Source organism: Pieris brassicae, chromosome 2 (assembly GCF_905147105.1).
Source record: "Pieris brassicae chromosome 2, ilPieBrab1.1, whole genome shotgun sequence".
NCBI classification, from domain to species: Eukaryota; Metazoa; Arthropoda; class Insecta; order Lepidoptera; family Pieridae; genus Pieris; species Pieris brassicae.
In genome coordinates, this window is record NC_059666.1 from 22,490,814 (window position 1) to 22,504,868 (window position 14,055).

Sequence of the window (14,055 nt, forward strand, 5' to 3'; positions counted from 1 at the left end):
ATGAACGATTCTCGGAACTTTAAAATGAATCCAAATCGTATCGAACAAATCAGAAAATTCGATGCATACAAAGAATTTAATGGAAAAGCTATAAAAGGTAGATCAATTTGTGTGACTATTGTTCAATAAAAACTTTTAATTTATATACTTTAATGTATATAACGTAGGGTAATTAAATTGTAAATAATTTGACTAAGTGAAGATCCAAAGATCGACAACTTGTGGGAACAGATCTCCAATTTGTCTAGAATGAAAAACCTATCATCGTAACTATGATAAAAGAAGTGTGTCTCACATTATTAAACCATTTTTTTTTAAATGAATCATGTTTTTACCTCTTGTTCCATTAGGGCTACATACACAGAGGGACTTAGTACAACGTTAATTCAAAATATACCATCATAGCAGAATTAAAATATGTACTAATACGTACAATAAGAAATGTATTGTGTATGTTCTATCTCAAGTTTTTTTTGTATTGAATGTATGTACTTTTCTTTCAATAGAAATTCTATCAATATAAATATTTTAGTATACAATTGTTATTTAAAATAAATGTGTAACCAGAATACACTTTTGATTTTAGAATACGATGCCAAGGAGGTATATGGACCCCAAATTACGGATAAAGATGGCGAACTTTTGGACAAGCATGACAGTTTCTATATAACCACTAAAAGCCTCTTGGTCTTGTTTCAAATAATGGGGGTAATGCCGATTATGAGAGTACCTAAACGTGAGTGCAATGTTAAATTAAAAAGTAATTACCGTCATAAACGGTATAAAAATTAATCTATATATAGACGAGCCAAAGGTCTAAGATTTGTATGACATATAATCAATGGCAAATAATTTTCAAAATATAATATTTGTAACAAGTAAGGCTTTGTCTAAACTTAAAAAGGTATCTAAAGAATTCTTATTTAACAAATTTCGTTAAAATGGCATTACTTTAACCATCTGTTTCGCAAAAGGCCGTTTTCGAATCTTTAGAAACCATTCAGAAGCTTAATGTTGAAACTTTGAGCCTAAAGCGCTTACAACTTAGAAAATAACAACGCAATATAGACTGAATATATTCCACGCATTGCTTAACGTCAGTCAAGATTAAAACTTTCTCATTTGAAAATTGTTTTAGTTATATCAAAGTTTCCTTAATTTATATTAAAGTTTTTTAAGTGTACTTTTCACTTATATGTATAATAATTTGCATTTAATTTAGAAGAGAAAGTGTATTTGTATTTGAAGATAACCAACCCTTATAAAGTCTGTAAAGCTCTAAAACTGGATGATTAAGTGGGGGAGGGTTCGGCCGCAGAGCAGTCGGAAAATATTAAACGGCACAAATATAAGAGTCTTTCCTCAGACTTCGATTTTGTTCCCTTTGGACTCTTGGGCCGTGGGGCCGTTAATGCTGTTTCATGTGCGAATTAAGTTCGGTAGCGGTTTTTTATATGGATGTTTTAATAAAACTCTTTGTTTGAAACTCGGTAATATATTCCTTTAATTGTTTAAAATAAGGTATTATAAGTTATAACTAACACAAAATTAGAGGTACAAACGCTAACAAACACGAACTTGGCTTATCTAAGGGTTTATAAATGTAAATGACACTTATGTTATTGGATATTATTAGAAACAGAATGTCAAAATACAATTTATAAGTGTGGCAAAAAGTAAGAGGCTCAATATTGGCTTTAAGTTTGTTTACATTCGGCTTACACTTCTAATTATTACTTAAAATATTTAAAAGACGTTACTTAACTAAAGTTAGGTTACATAACGTGCTTTAAATTAAATGGAAAATCATTTTTATACTATTATTTAATATGTGTGGTATCGTGTTTTTAAATGAAAAGCTCAGTACCAGTACACCCTTCTAACACGGTACCCTTATAACGCATTTTTATATTACGCGATTTCAGTCCCTCGTATAACACGGTGTTCGTCCATGTAACCAGAGGATTTAATACGTTATATTTAGAAATTTATTTCTTTTGTACGCACTTATTTCGCTCATAACATATTTTCTTAATATTCGATTTAAATCCCCTTTAACGAGAAACGCTAAAACGTGAATCACTTGTACATAACGCTTTATATGGGGCCATTATGCGAGAGTACTCCTACAACGCGGAAACTATCTACCGTGTTATCATTTAAGTTATATATATATATGAACTAACAACATAACCGGTTCTATTAAATATTTATAGAAGCTAGATAAAATTCTGCATGTAAAATTGTATTCAATGCATTGAATAAATATTTCCAGATGCGCAAACTACAAAGCGGACTACATATAACTGGATATCGAAATCTACTCTCTGGGCTTATCTTGTTTGGTGTTTGGAAAGCATAATTGTGATAAGAGGTTTATATTAAACGCTTGTATCGAAATGTATAGCGTTACTGTTAAATTAAACTTGTTTAGTTTCCGCTTTTCAAACTTGACAAATGACAATATTCTTTCTTAGATTGGAATTCACTATATTTACAAATAAATATATTTTATTGCAGTGGGCAAAGACCGGTTCGCAAATTTCCAACAGAACTCGAATAAGCGATTCGATGAAGTCATATACAATATTATATTTCTAAGTATCCTTATACCACATTTTCTCATACCAGTGGCTTCTTGGCGTCATGGACCTCAAGTGGCTATATTTAAGAATATGTGGACACATTATCAGGTCGTTTTGGGTCATTAAATGACTTTTCATATATTCTAGAGTAACACAGACTTTTTTATATACACAAAGAGTTTTTATATACCTTACTTTTAATAGTGGTTTCAAATTTTGATATATTTTCTAATTCAATCAAAAATGCTTGAAAACATTAATTATTAAAAACACTACAGAATATTTTTATAATTAAATTATTTCAAATATTCGCCGACGACGAAGATGGTTTATTATTAATTGTAGTTTATTATCTATAATTAACATAAGATACTTGTACATGAGCAATTTAATAGTAATTATGTTAGATATTTGAATGTGCATCTATAAATTTCAGTTGAAATATCTCAAAATAACTGGAACACCGATAATATTTCCGAACCTCCACTTTCTGACGTGGGGCTTGTGTGTTTTCTCTTGGGCCCTCAGTTTCGCTGTAATACTATCACAGCATTATTTACAAGACGACTTTGAATTGTGGCATTCGCTCGCTTACTATCATATCATTGCTATGCTGGATGGTTTCTGTTCTCTCTGGTTTGTAATTTTCTGTGTTTTTTTATAATAAGAATGTCATTTTCAACAAAAATTTTCTTTTCTAAACTGCTCTTATTGTAACTTCGAGATACTTTGTAGTTTTATACACTGAAGTTAGAAAATCACTCGACATACTTTACGTAGGCTCCGTATATTTAGTTAATACAGAAGAAATGGTTACATGTGCGTTGTCGGCCTATTAAGAATTTATACGCTACCTATATATTTATACCCATATAATATACCATTTTGGATTAAATTACGCTAAAAAGAAACGTTTTACATATAGTGTAAAGTTTTTTCTTAATATCTTTTTATTTTATTAAAACAATATATATATATATATATATAACTTTATACGTGTTATCAAAGTGTCCTCAGATTAAGGATCAGCAGCTGGCTCTAATCGATCTGAGCTTACGCCATCAGTGAAACAGGGCTCCTTAATGACCTATTTGTGTTAATCGCATTTTCACTAGTTTTCCTAACAATTATTGCTCTAAAGTTTATTTTCTATGAATCACAATTTTATATAGAAAAACTTTTTTTTACAGGGAGTCTTGTGGCTAAAGAGTAACATATTTTAGGCTTATTTTTCTTTTTTTAATGAATATTTACCAAAATATTTTAACACTTTGATCGTGTGTCCTTAATACTACACTAACCCTTATAATCACTATACTTAAGTTTCACTTCAAGACGAGGCTCGAATCGTCTACTCTGCTTTTTCGGATCGGCGTCAACCGGAACCAACATTCTCTGGGCATTGTGTACCTTATATATCATAATTACCTCATCACCTTATCGCCTAGCGTTCTACAACACAGCGCTATATGTAGAAGGATCTTGCACTATCTCTTTGTGGTACCAGCTAACGGAGAGCTAGAGGTGCAGATATTGCTGAACCAATATGACTTAGGAGTCTATAAGAGAAGAGTGTACCATTCCTTTAATGGTTGGCAACACACACGCAAGCCTGGCGTTGCAAGTGTCTATCAGTTAGCACTTTATTTAAAGTCATCCGCCTGCATCTTATCCCTTAAAAGAATGTTAAGATCTTCTTAAGCTTCTCCTTTCCGTTCTATCAAGAACACACGATAAAAATGTATGGTTATCTTTAAGTAATTTTCTATGAATAATACTATAATAATTGTTGATTTATTTTTTCCTAATTCTAGGTATATAAACTGTAATGCATTTGGAACAGCGTCAAAAGGTTTAGCAACAAACTTGCATAAGGCTCTTGAAGCGGAAGATCCGGCCCTGAAACTCGCTCAGTATCGCCATCTGTGGGTGGATTTGTCACACATGATGCAACAGTTGGGTCAGTATTTTGGCTGAATAACAACTCACAAGTAATTTTAATGATATTTGAAACGAATATAAATTGTAATTCTGTAATTTCTTCAATCGTATATTTATAACATATACAGACATATAAAAAATATATTAAACATTATAAAAAGTATTATTTACATAACTTGTTTATAAAAGCTGGGCAAATTGATACAAGATTTAATTTGACCATCACTTGGCTAACATAACATACACGAAGAGAAACAAAAATTAAACCAAAAAAAATGTGTGCGTTCGAGACGCCCGACAGAAGTGATAACTTAAAATAATCTAAGTTGAACTATTTAATTCTTTAACGTTCCGAGGATTATACTGATGATTAATGATATTTTTTTAATTAACTTTCAAAAACGGTGATAATTTTAGATTATATGCTCACTGTCAACAGTGGCTTACGCACTCTAAACACTGAGTAGGGAGACAGGAAAGCGTCTATGTTACGTAACGCCGTAACGCGATTACCTTCCCATAACAAGATTTCATGTCAAAAAATTAATTATAAATAGTAAATGAAAATTTATTTCAATATGTGAGGCAAGCACAATATAAAAGCATCGAACAAAATGGAAAATAACATTAGTTATTCTTTGTCAAATCTCATATTTTCTTAAGCTTTACGAATATTATATTTTTTTATTCCAAAGCTGACGTTTCCTGTCACAAAACTTATCATATTACCCACCCACTTCAGAAGAGCTTGGAAAACTATTAGAATAGACACGACTAGAATATTCTCAACTTGGCCGACATATTTATCTTCACACGTGACATTTGTTTAAATATAGAATTTTTGCCAAATGGACAGGACACGGCCATAAAACATGTTTATGTTTATGACTTACGTGCTTTGATTTGATTAAAACCTTTTTGAACCCACTGAAAAAGATAATTATTTTAGACCAACACAGCGTTTTATTGCTGTAATAAATACAGGGATACGATGAAATTGCATTTTGGAATCATTCCTTCATTTGTTAGCGATTTTGTTCGAAATTTATTTCAATTATAAATATTTTGGACAGTGTGTCTGTCCGAATATTTTTAATAGTTTGTGAGGTTGGGTTTAGCGATTCAGACATCGTAATAAACACCAATATAATTTTAGCAATGAGGCGTGCATACCTAACAGCTGTTTTATAAACCAACTTTTGGAACTTTTGGAGGAGAAAATTAATGCATGAATACTATTTTGTCTCCCCAAAGGAATCGAAGTTTTACCCATTAGTTTAATGTTGCCATATCCAAGACGTATATAAAGGAAATAAGCCTCCTAAAATATGACGCAATTGTCCCCAGGAAGGGCGTATTCCAACATGTACGGTATTTATTGCATGGTCATCTTCTTCACGACCACTATATCCTTATACGGCTCGCTCTCTGAAATATTAGAACATGGGCTTAGTTATAAAGAAATGGGCCTCTTCGTTATAGTTGGCTATTGCATGACCCTACTCTTTATCATTTGTAACGAAGCTTATCATGCCACGAGAAAGGTAAGATAATTTATTTACTACAATTAAACCACAAAAAAATATCGTAACATATCTCCTGCGTTCCCCATTGGACAATGAACAGGACACGGATACAATTAAATCAAGAATTTTTAATATAAAAGCTATTTTTTTTTTGCTTTACTGCAAGTTATTACTTGCTTCAGATGTCATAATCATTGTAAATTGACTTTATAGTCGCATAAATGATATGTTCCTAACTTCCAAGTTTTATGGATGAAGTTTCTTCTATAAAAAATCAGATAGAATCTCGGTCCATAAGTCTAGATAATAAAAAGTAAGTATTATTTGTTTTAAAATAAGAAGCGAATTTTTTAAAATATTTATAACGAAACTACAACGAAAATTCGACAGTAAACAGCTTCAGTAATATATCTGTTGATGCAGATAAATCTTGTATTATACAAGGAGAATGTTTTTCTTAGACGCAATTCAATTTCAGTTTAATTTAAAAATTGCTTTAATGCTGATCGTAAATGAACAGCTCTTTTCACAAAACGGTTACCGCATGATGTGAATGTATATTGGAATGAACTTTTATATGAGATTGGAAAAATGAAAATATTATTTTTCAATTTATTACTTGTATTTATTTATTTACATGAATGGCTCTCAAGAATTTTATATTGTTTAAAATAAAATATTTTCAACTTTGCTATGTAAATATTAACATAATGATTGTTTGACTGAACTTTATAAACGTAATTTACTACTATGTAATTTAAATTAAATCTTAAATGCTGTTTTATGAACCTACCCAAAACATATTTACTCGTTATCAAATTAAATACTATTCAATTGTCAAATGCTGTATCAATAATAGGTATAGGTAATTTAAAAGAACTAGTTATTCTTGCTTTTCAAACTTCTTTAAAAAACTCAAAGAAAGAGATTTACAATGCAAGTAATTGTTTTCTTATAGTTTTGAGATCACTTTAGAATCTTTAAAAACACTTATTCCATACAAACTACAGCACAAAATAAAATGTCAATACTACTAAACTGAAGTACACTAGCTTCGTGGAAATTGTTTTCTTTGAGCGAAATCGAAATCAAGGCTTAAGTAAGACATAGGAAAATCTATAGTCTTTGGTAGTGAAACGATGAAAACATTCCAAATTCATACTTTTTGACATTAAACGCAATTGAGATGTGTGTTGCTCGTCATAGACACGATTCGATAAACATAGGTTATAATTTATACTGAATATCTTTGTCTATAATTGTTTTACGTTATTTAAGCGTACAGCATTGGTAATCAGATTTTATTCATTTTTATTAATGTAGCAGATTTTATAAACCATTACAAAATATTAATTTATTTTCATATAAGAGGACATGGACATTCTCATTGCCAAAACTCGCAAGTGCGTTGCCGGCCTTTGAATTGGTACGGTATTTTCTTGAAGGAAAATACTTACCTGAATTACCACGAACGGCTAACCCTTGTAAAATATACTTATAAATATTGCTGTGGCTGTGCTTATGTATGTGTTTATGTGTGCGTGTTTGTGAGATGTCTAACTATTAGAATTTTAAAAATTACTATAATTGTGTATAATATTGCTATTGATTATTGTTAAACAACGTGCTGTGGTGAAGCATAATTAACTGTCCATTAGGTCGGTCTGGAATTCCAAGTTCGCTTGCTGAACGTAAATCTAGGTGTCATCGATCGAAACGCCCAACGCGAGGTTGAAATGTTCCTAGTCGCCATTGCCAAGAATCCTCCTATAATGAACTTGGATGGCTTCACTAATATTAACAGGGAGTTATTTACTGCGGTGAGTATATTCATTATTATCGAAGTTCATAATTACTTTGATTAATGTTTAAGCGACCACGTTGCTCAAGCAATTGGTTTAACTAGTTGAGCTTCAAGATTCTCTTAAGAAACTGTTTAACTTAAAAACTTAATACCAAGATATTTATGGAGATAAATTTGTGATACTTTAACGTAAAATACAAGTGTTTTAGTTTTTGTATTTAATTACAAAGGAAATTATTTAACAATTTTTTTATGAATCAACATTGGACAGTCATATTTCAAGTAATTATTATTTCAGAATATTTCTTTCATGTCGACATACTTGATAGTGTTGATGCAATTCAAGCTGACTCTTTTAAGACAGGGAACCAGGAAAATGCTGAAAGCCATAACCAGAGCGTTTTTTAATGCCACTACTCCTGGTACTGACATGGAAGATGACGAGTAAAAAACATATAGTACACAATATAACCGCTAAGCTTTCTAATACTCGCTTTATGAAATAATAGTTTTTAACTAATAAACGTAGTTAAAAAGCTATTTCGTTTAATTTACAAATTATCGATATGTATGAGCACTTTTTTTCTTTTTAAATATTGTCCTGATCACTGTTTACATATATTTTAATTGATTTATACTGTCTAAATAACTATAATTCGTATATATTTTTACACTTCTTGGTAATTCATTTTGTCTCACAGTGATTGCCTGAAAGTGATAGCCTCAAAGCGTCAAGGCCGCCAGTTGTCCTACTTTTCATTTAATTATGTCAATCGCATTATGTTTCTGCAATGAAGTTTTACTAATGAATAAAGGTTTCAAAATCGATGTTATTTTTGAGGGTATTCTAAAGCTTACCCCTGAATTACCCCCGAACGCTATTATTAAAATTTATTCTTGTTATTCCACTTGGTCAAACTACTTGTTTTGTAGGTATTTATACATGCTATAATTTTTTTATTGGTTGTATTTTCAAGTATTGTTACGAAAATGGATAAATTAAATGTTTTAGGATTTTTCTACTACTAAGAGACTTAATATAATTTATGACCGTTTTGTGGGAGGCTCTTTCACATATTAGAAAATTGAAATTCACGTTTCTAGAAGTGGAACAAGGATGGAATGATACACAAAAGAGGATAGTCAGACACTTCTTGAAGTTAAATTGTGCGATAAAGATATAACACCAGCTACTCAGTGACAATCCTTCCCAGAAAAGATCTGTCTAGAGGAATTCTTCTCAGTGATATATTGTTTACTTTCATTTCCAGGGATATATATATACATATAAGCAAAATAATACGCGACCAGACAACTCAGTTTCAGGTGCGATTGCAAGAGATTAACACTGAAGAGATGTGCAAATACTGAAGACAAGTGAACAAGTACTGTGAAAGTGTAAAGTGCTCGTAATTGAAGTATTTAGTGATAGTATTTTGTCCAGCGTGCATTTATTATTTTCACATGAATTAATTTAAAATAAACTCTTGAATGTTCACGTTTTCCTATATCACTGACAACTGTGAGCCTTTGTGTTGGCTAGGTATATATTGAGATATTTAAAATTACAAGGTAATACGAGGAAATTAACCCAACATTGCTGTTATAACATAATAAACCTGTATGCCTATCATTTTAACAATTTAAATGCCATTTCCGTCCAGCATAATGAAACAGCAAATTGTATGGCTATGTTAATGTTTTAACAACATCACATGTTAGGGCAAAACACTGTTTCAATAAATATATTACCTACAGCGAACTCGTAGGCACATTATTTTAATATCTAAGGCCAATAAGCAATAAGAACGTACCACCTCCTTGAAGGTTTCTTGCACTTTCTAGTTCCTAGTGTACAGGTGTCCCTGGGCGTCGGTAAATACATACTCCTCTCCCATAAAAACACGCTAATCTTTGTGTTTGCATTCATAATGCTTGTGCAACGAGATGTCGTGAGTAGGGTGACATGTCGACCTATGACCGCATCATCCACTTATCTCGTGTCGTCGAAGAAATCAAATTATACAGTAAAATCCAGTGATTCAAACAAAAGTTTTTTTTTTGTTTCCTTAAAATCATTCCTACATATAAATGTTCAAATAATGTGTTCATTTTTTAAATTCCTTTAAAATAGGTTATATAAAGACTTTGAATAAATTATCGTAGTATGTGAAAATTGGTAATTAAGAATAAATTGTGAATTTTTTATTTATTTAAGTATGATTAGATAATAGGTATAAATACAGTCTAATGTTTTTTTATATAATTAATGATATTGTCGTAAATTTTCTGTATTTAATTATTAAATACTAAATAGCTATCTTAAAGCTTTAGTTAGTATTCCGTATTAAGTTTAATTGCAGCGTATTTGCCGACTTTTCCAGAATATTGTGTCGCATCGCCGTAGCAGATGTATTGCACCGGCAGAAATCAGGGCGTAAGAAGCTATAGCATTTCGTAGTTAGCAACACTGAAACGAGGTTATAAAATTTAATTTAAATATAAAATTGTATTATTATTTTAAGTGGTATATATAGACATAAATAAAAAAAATTAAGTCCTGAAAACATTTTTCTGAAATTGATACGTATATAGAAAAGGGACACATAATAAGCATTGCTACCTTGACTATGCTTTTTTGCTGTTGAAAGGATTTCCTATGTATACAGTGTGAACACAAGTGACATACAATGCATAATGTTTCGTGTTGCGTTGATGAGAATATTTCTATACCCAATATATAGGTCCGTTCTAACCAAAGTAGTATACAGCGCCCATGCGTCGGGTTGTCTCTCTCCCTAAAATATGGCGAGGGGGCCGATGGCTGGCCATGCGTGATACTCGTGAACGGGTGCTACTTGTGATGACTGATCGTACATGAATTCGTGTATGTAGTAATGTTAGTTATTTCGACTATGTATTTGCGTGTTGTTACCACGAGATGACTTTGAGTAGGTACAATATTATTAATAAAGGGTTTACTAATTTGCTAAGGAATGAACATCTGAATACTATAATTTTTGCCCGTTGCATCCGTTGTAATTTTTATATATTGTGTTATTTGTGTTTCTTTTATTTTTATTGCAACGAAGTAAAAAAATAAATAAATAAATCTATTGGAAAATATAAAGGTTTTAAAAGCTTTCATTTTATTGTTTCAAAATACTTCCTACTAAAGAATTGATTCGAAACGCAGTCTATTGTAATGCAAGGTGGGTCGGTCTACGATTGGCGTAGAAGTGCTACGCTAGCGAAGTGGATAAACTTTCAAGCTCTCTTTGATGGCTAAAATATAATTATATTTTACGAAAACCTTTGGTATTGCTAAAAAAAATTATTCAAAATTTACATTTCTTTACAAGAGTCACGAGTCAATTATTACATTTTAAAATATATTTAAAAAATATCGATCTTAATTTAGTTATTTATGTTGTATAGTCATATGAGTAATCATTCCATATAGTTATTTCAAGTGAATGGATTAACCAGCTGAGCAAATCCATTTATTAGAAATAAAAGATCACGATGTCATTTATTTTATTAGAATGGCAACACTACGATTGCGTAGTGTAAGCTATTGAGCTTACAGAAAGCCCTTACTGCTGGATCTCCGGCATAGAACCAACGGCAAATAATTATGATTTAATTTATTCTACGTTAATTGACAAATATCAAGACATACGGTCTCTTGGCTTTTACTATTTGGATAATATTTTTAATTTTAAAACATTAACAACGTCGTCTACTGACGGTTTAAATAGTTTTCTTGATAATTTTGTTACATCAACCGCAGCTTTTGAAAAACTAGAAATACCTAATAAATTGGATTTTTTGTCTTTATTTTTGGCAGTAAAAAAATTGACAACGAAACAATTATTTCATTTGAGAATTTCTTTAGAAAAGAAAATATACCCGAGAAAGTGTAAAGTTTTGGAACGAACAAATTCTACTATGATAAAACCAGCTAATAATAAATATTCTAAAAGCGTAAAATCTTTTGTAAATTCTAATTCTGTTCAAATTAATTCAAAATCTCCTTTATGTAATACTAAAATTCACCATCAGTTATACAGTTGTCCCGATTTTTTAAAATGCAAAAGATCGATTCAATATTATTAAAAAACGGAATTATTGCGTAAAATGTTTAAGCGTTAAACATAAAACCACAAATTGTAATTCTGTTAAAAGTTGTAAAACGTGCAATTCCAATACGCACAACATATTGCTGCATTTTTCGTCAAATCCCAGTTTATTTCAAAAACAGGCGAAACCGACTGCGATCAAACACTCGAGCCATTGAGTCGCAGCGTGAGTCTTTGCTAGTCGATAGTTCCCCGCGTGTCGCATCTGGCTCCTTAGACGAACCTTGTAACATTCACGCGCCGATTTCTCTATGTTCATGGGAGAATGAAGCCAATACTTTGATATCACAACCGTCAACGGTTTTAGTTGGTACTGCCCGTGTATGTACTTTTGATATATCATATTTTGCGTTGTCTTATAGACAACGGCTCTCAAAATCATTTAATAACAACTGAGTGTTGTACAAAGTTACTATTAAATTACAATACGTTTTTCGAACCTATGTATGTGAACGGGTTTGGTGGCTGTTCGAATGATATAATAGGGACAACTAATATAGTTACATCCTCTCGTTTTGACAAAAATACAAAAATATTACATTAATTCTTTAATTGTGAAACGTATTACTGATGACTTACTATATTATAGATCGAAGTTGGAATATTTGTTTAACGTACCGCTCGCCCATGATATATTTTATGAACCCGGTCAGGTTGATATGTTGATCGGTGCGCAGCTGTTTTCGAAACTACTCAAGCAGGGTCGTTTTTAGGGACCACCTGGTATGCCTGATGCTGTTCAAACAACATTTGGTTTTATTTTAATGGGTGAAGCGCCTATTTTATCTTCAAAGTTGAATATAAAAGGTTCGTCGGCGTTATACGCTTACTCGGGTATCCCTTTAGAAAATATTTTACGGAAATTCTGGGAGCTTGAGGAGTCGTCAAGTCTTCCGCTTTCCTTAGTGAGGAAGAGGAAGAGTGTGAACGCATATATAAAACTACAACGTGTCGTGATTCTTCAAGTCGATATGTTGTCGCACTGCCATTCAAGAAAAGCCCTCTTAATTTGGATTCATCTATGGACATAGCATAAAGGCGGTTTATGTCACTCAAACGTAAATTACAGTCATCGCCTACTTATCGCGAGGCATATGACAAAACATTTATTGAATATCTGGAAAAGGATTATATTTCTGCGACAATATAGGATACGTTATTCCACATCACAACATAATTCGTGAGTCATCTATAAGCACCAAAGTCAGAATAGTCCTCGATTCCAGCGCGAAGACTGATAATAACATATCAATTAATGACATTTTATATGTCGGTCCACATTTGCAGTTCTACTTCGGTTTAGAACGTTCCCTATCGCATTTGCCGCTAACGTCAAACAGATGTATTTTATGAATCAATATAATATATTAAAAAGTCATGCTGCATAAAAACAGGTAGTTTAATTTTTTAAACAAAATGTTTGAAATGAGAAGCAAAGCGAAGTAAAATTCATTTTCATCCAAAAACTCTAAAATTTATAGATTTGTTTGTCTTACTGGCGAAGGTAGTAAAATTTTATACGAATAAATATGGTATTGTTATGTGGGACTTTGTCTAGGAATAATATGTTTTTTTTTTCTTAAAAAATACATTGTTCATTGTGAAATAAAATATATTATGAAGTTTTTTCATCAGCATGAAACTAATCAAACTGAGTAGTATGATTAGGATTGAGCAGTGTTGGCTTAGTGGCTTCAGCGTGCGACTCTCATCCTTGAGGTCATTGGTTCAATCCCTGGTTAAGCACCAATGGACTTTCTTTCTATGTGTGCATTTATGCTCGAACGATGTTCAAAAGCATCGTGAGGGAACCAGCATGACTTATACACAAAAAGTCGATGGCGTGTGTCAGGCACTGGAGGCTGATCACCTATTAGAAATGATCATGAAACAGATGCAGAAATCTGAGGCCCAGACTACCAGTGCGTGTTGAGATAAAGGCCTAAGGCGAATATTTAAAAAAGTATAGACACACACTCATACAGTTGATAAATAATGTAATAATGTACAGAGAAATACACAACTAACTAGAGGTCATTACAAACCAAAAAAAATGC

The 14,055-nt window shown here is 31.7% G+C and overlaps 1 protein-coding gene across 1 annotated transcript; it reads left to right on the forward strand.

Moving 5' to 3' along the window:
* On the forward strand, positions 1–8,304 carry LOC123720158 (gustatory and odorant receptor 22). Its single transcript, XM_045676675.1, has 9 exons — positions 1–97; positions 587–736; positions 2,276–2,374; positions 2,521–2,693; positions 3,022–3,221; positions 4,400–4,545; positions 5,874–6,070; positions 7,711–7,872; positions 8,155–8,304. Exons 1-9 carry the CDS (start codon positions 1–3, stop codon positions 8,302–8,304), a joined length of 1,374 nt encoding a protein of 457 aa, XP_045532631.1.
* Positions 8,305–14,055: the final 5,751 nt, after the last annotated feature.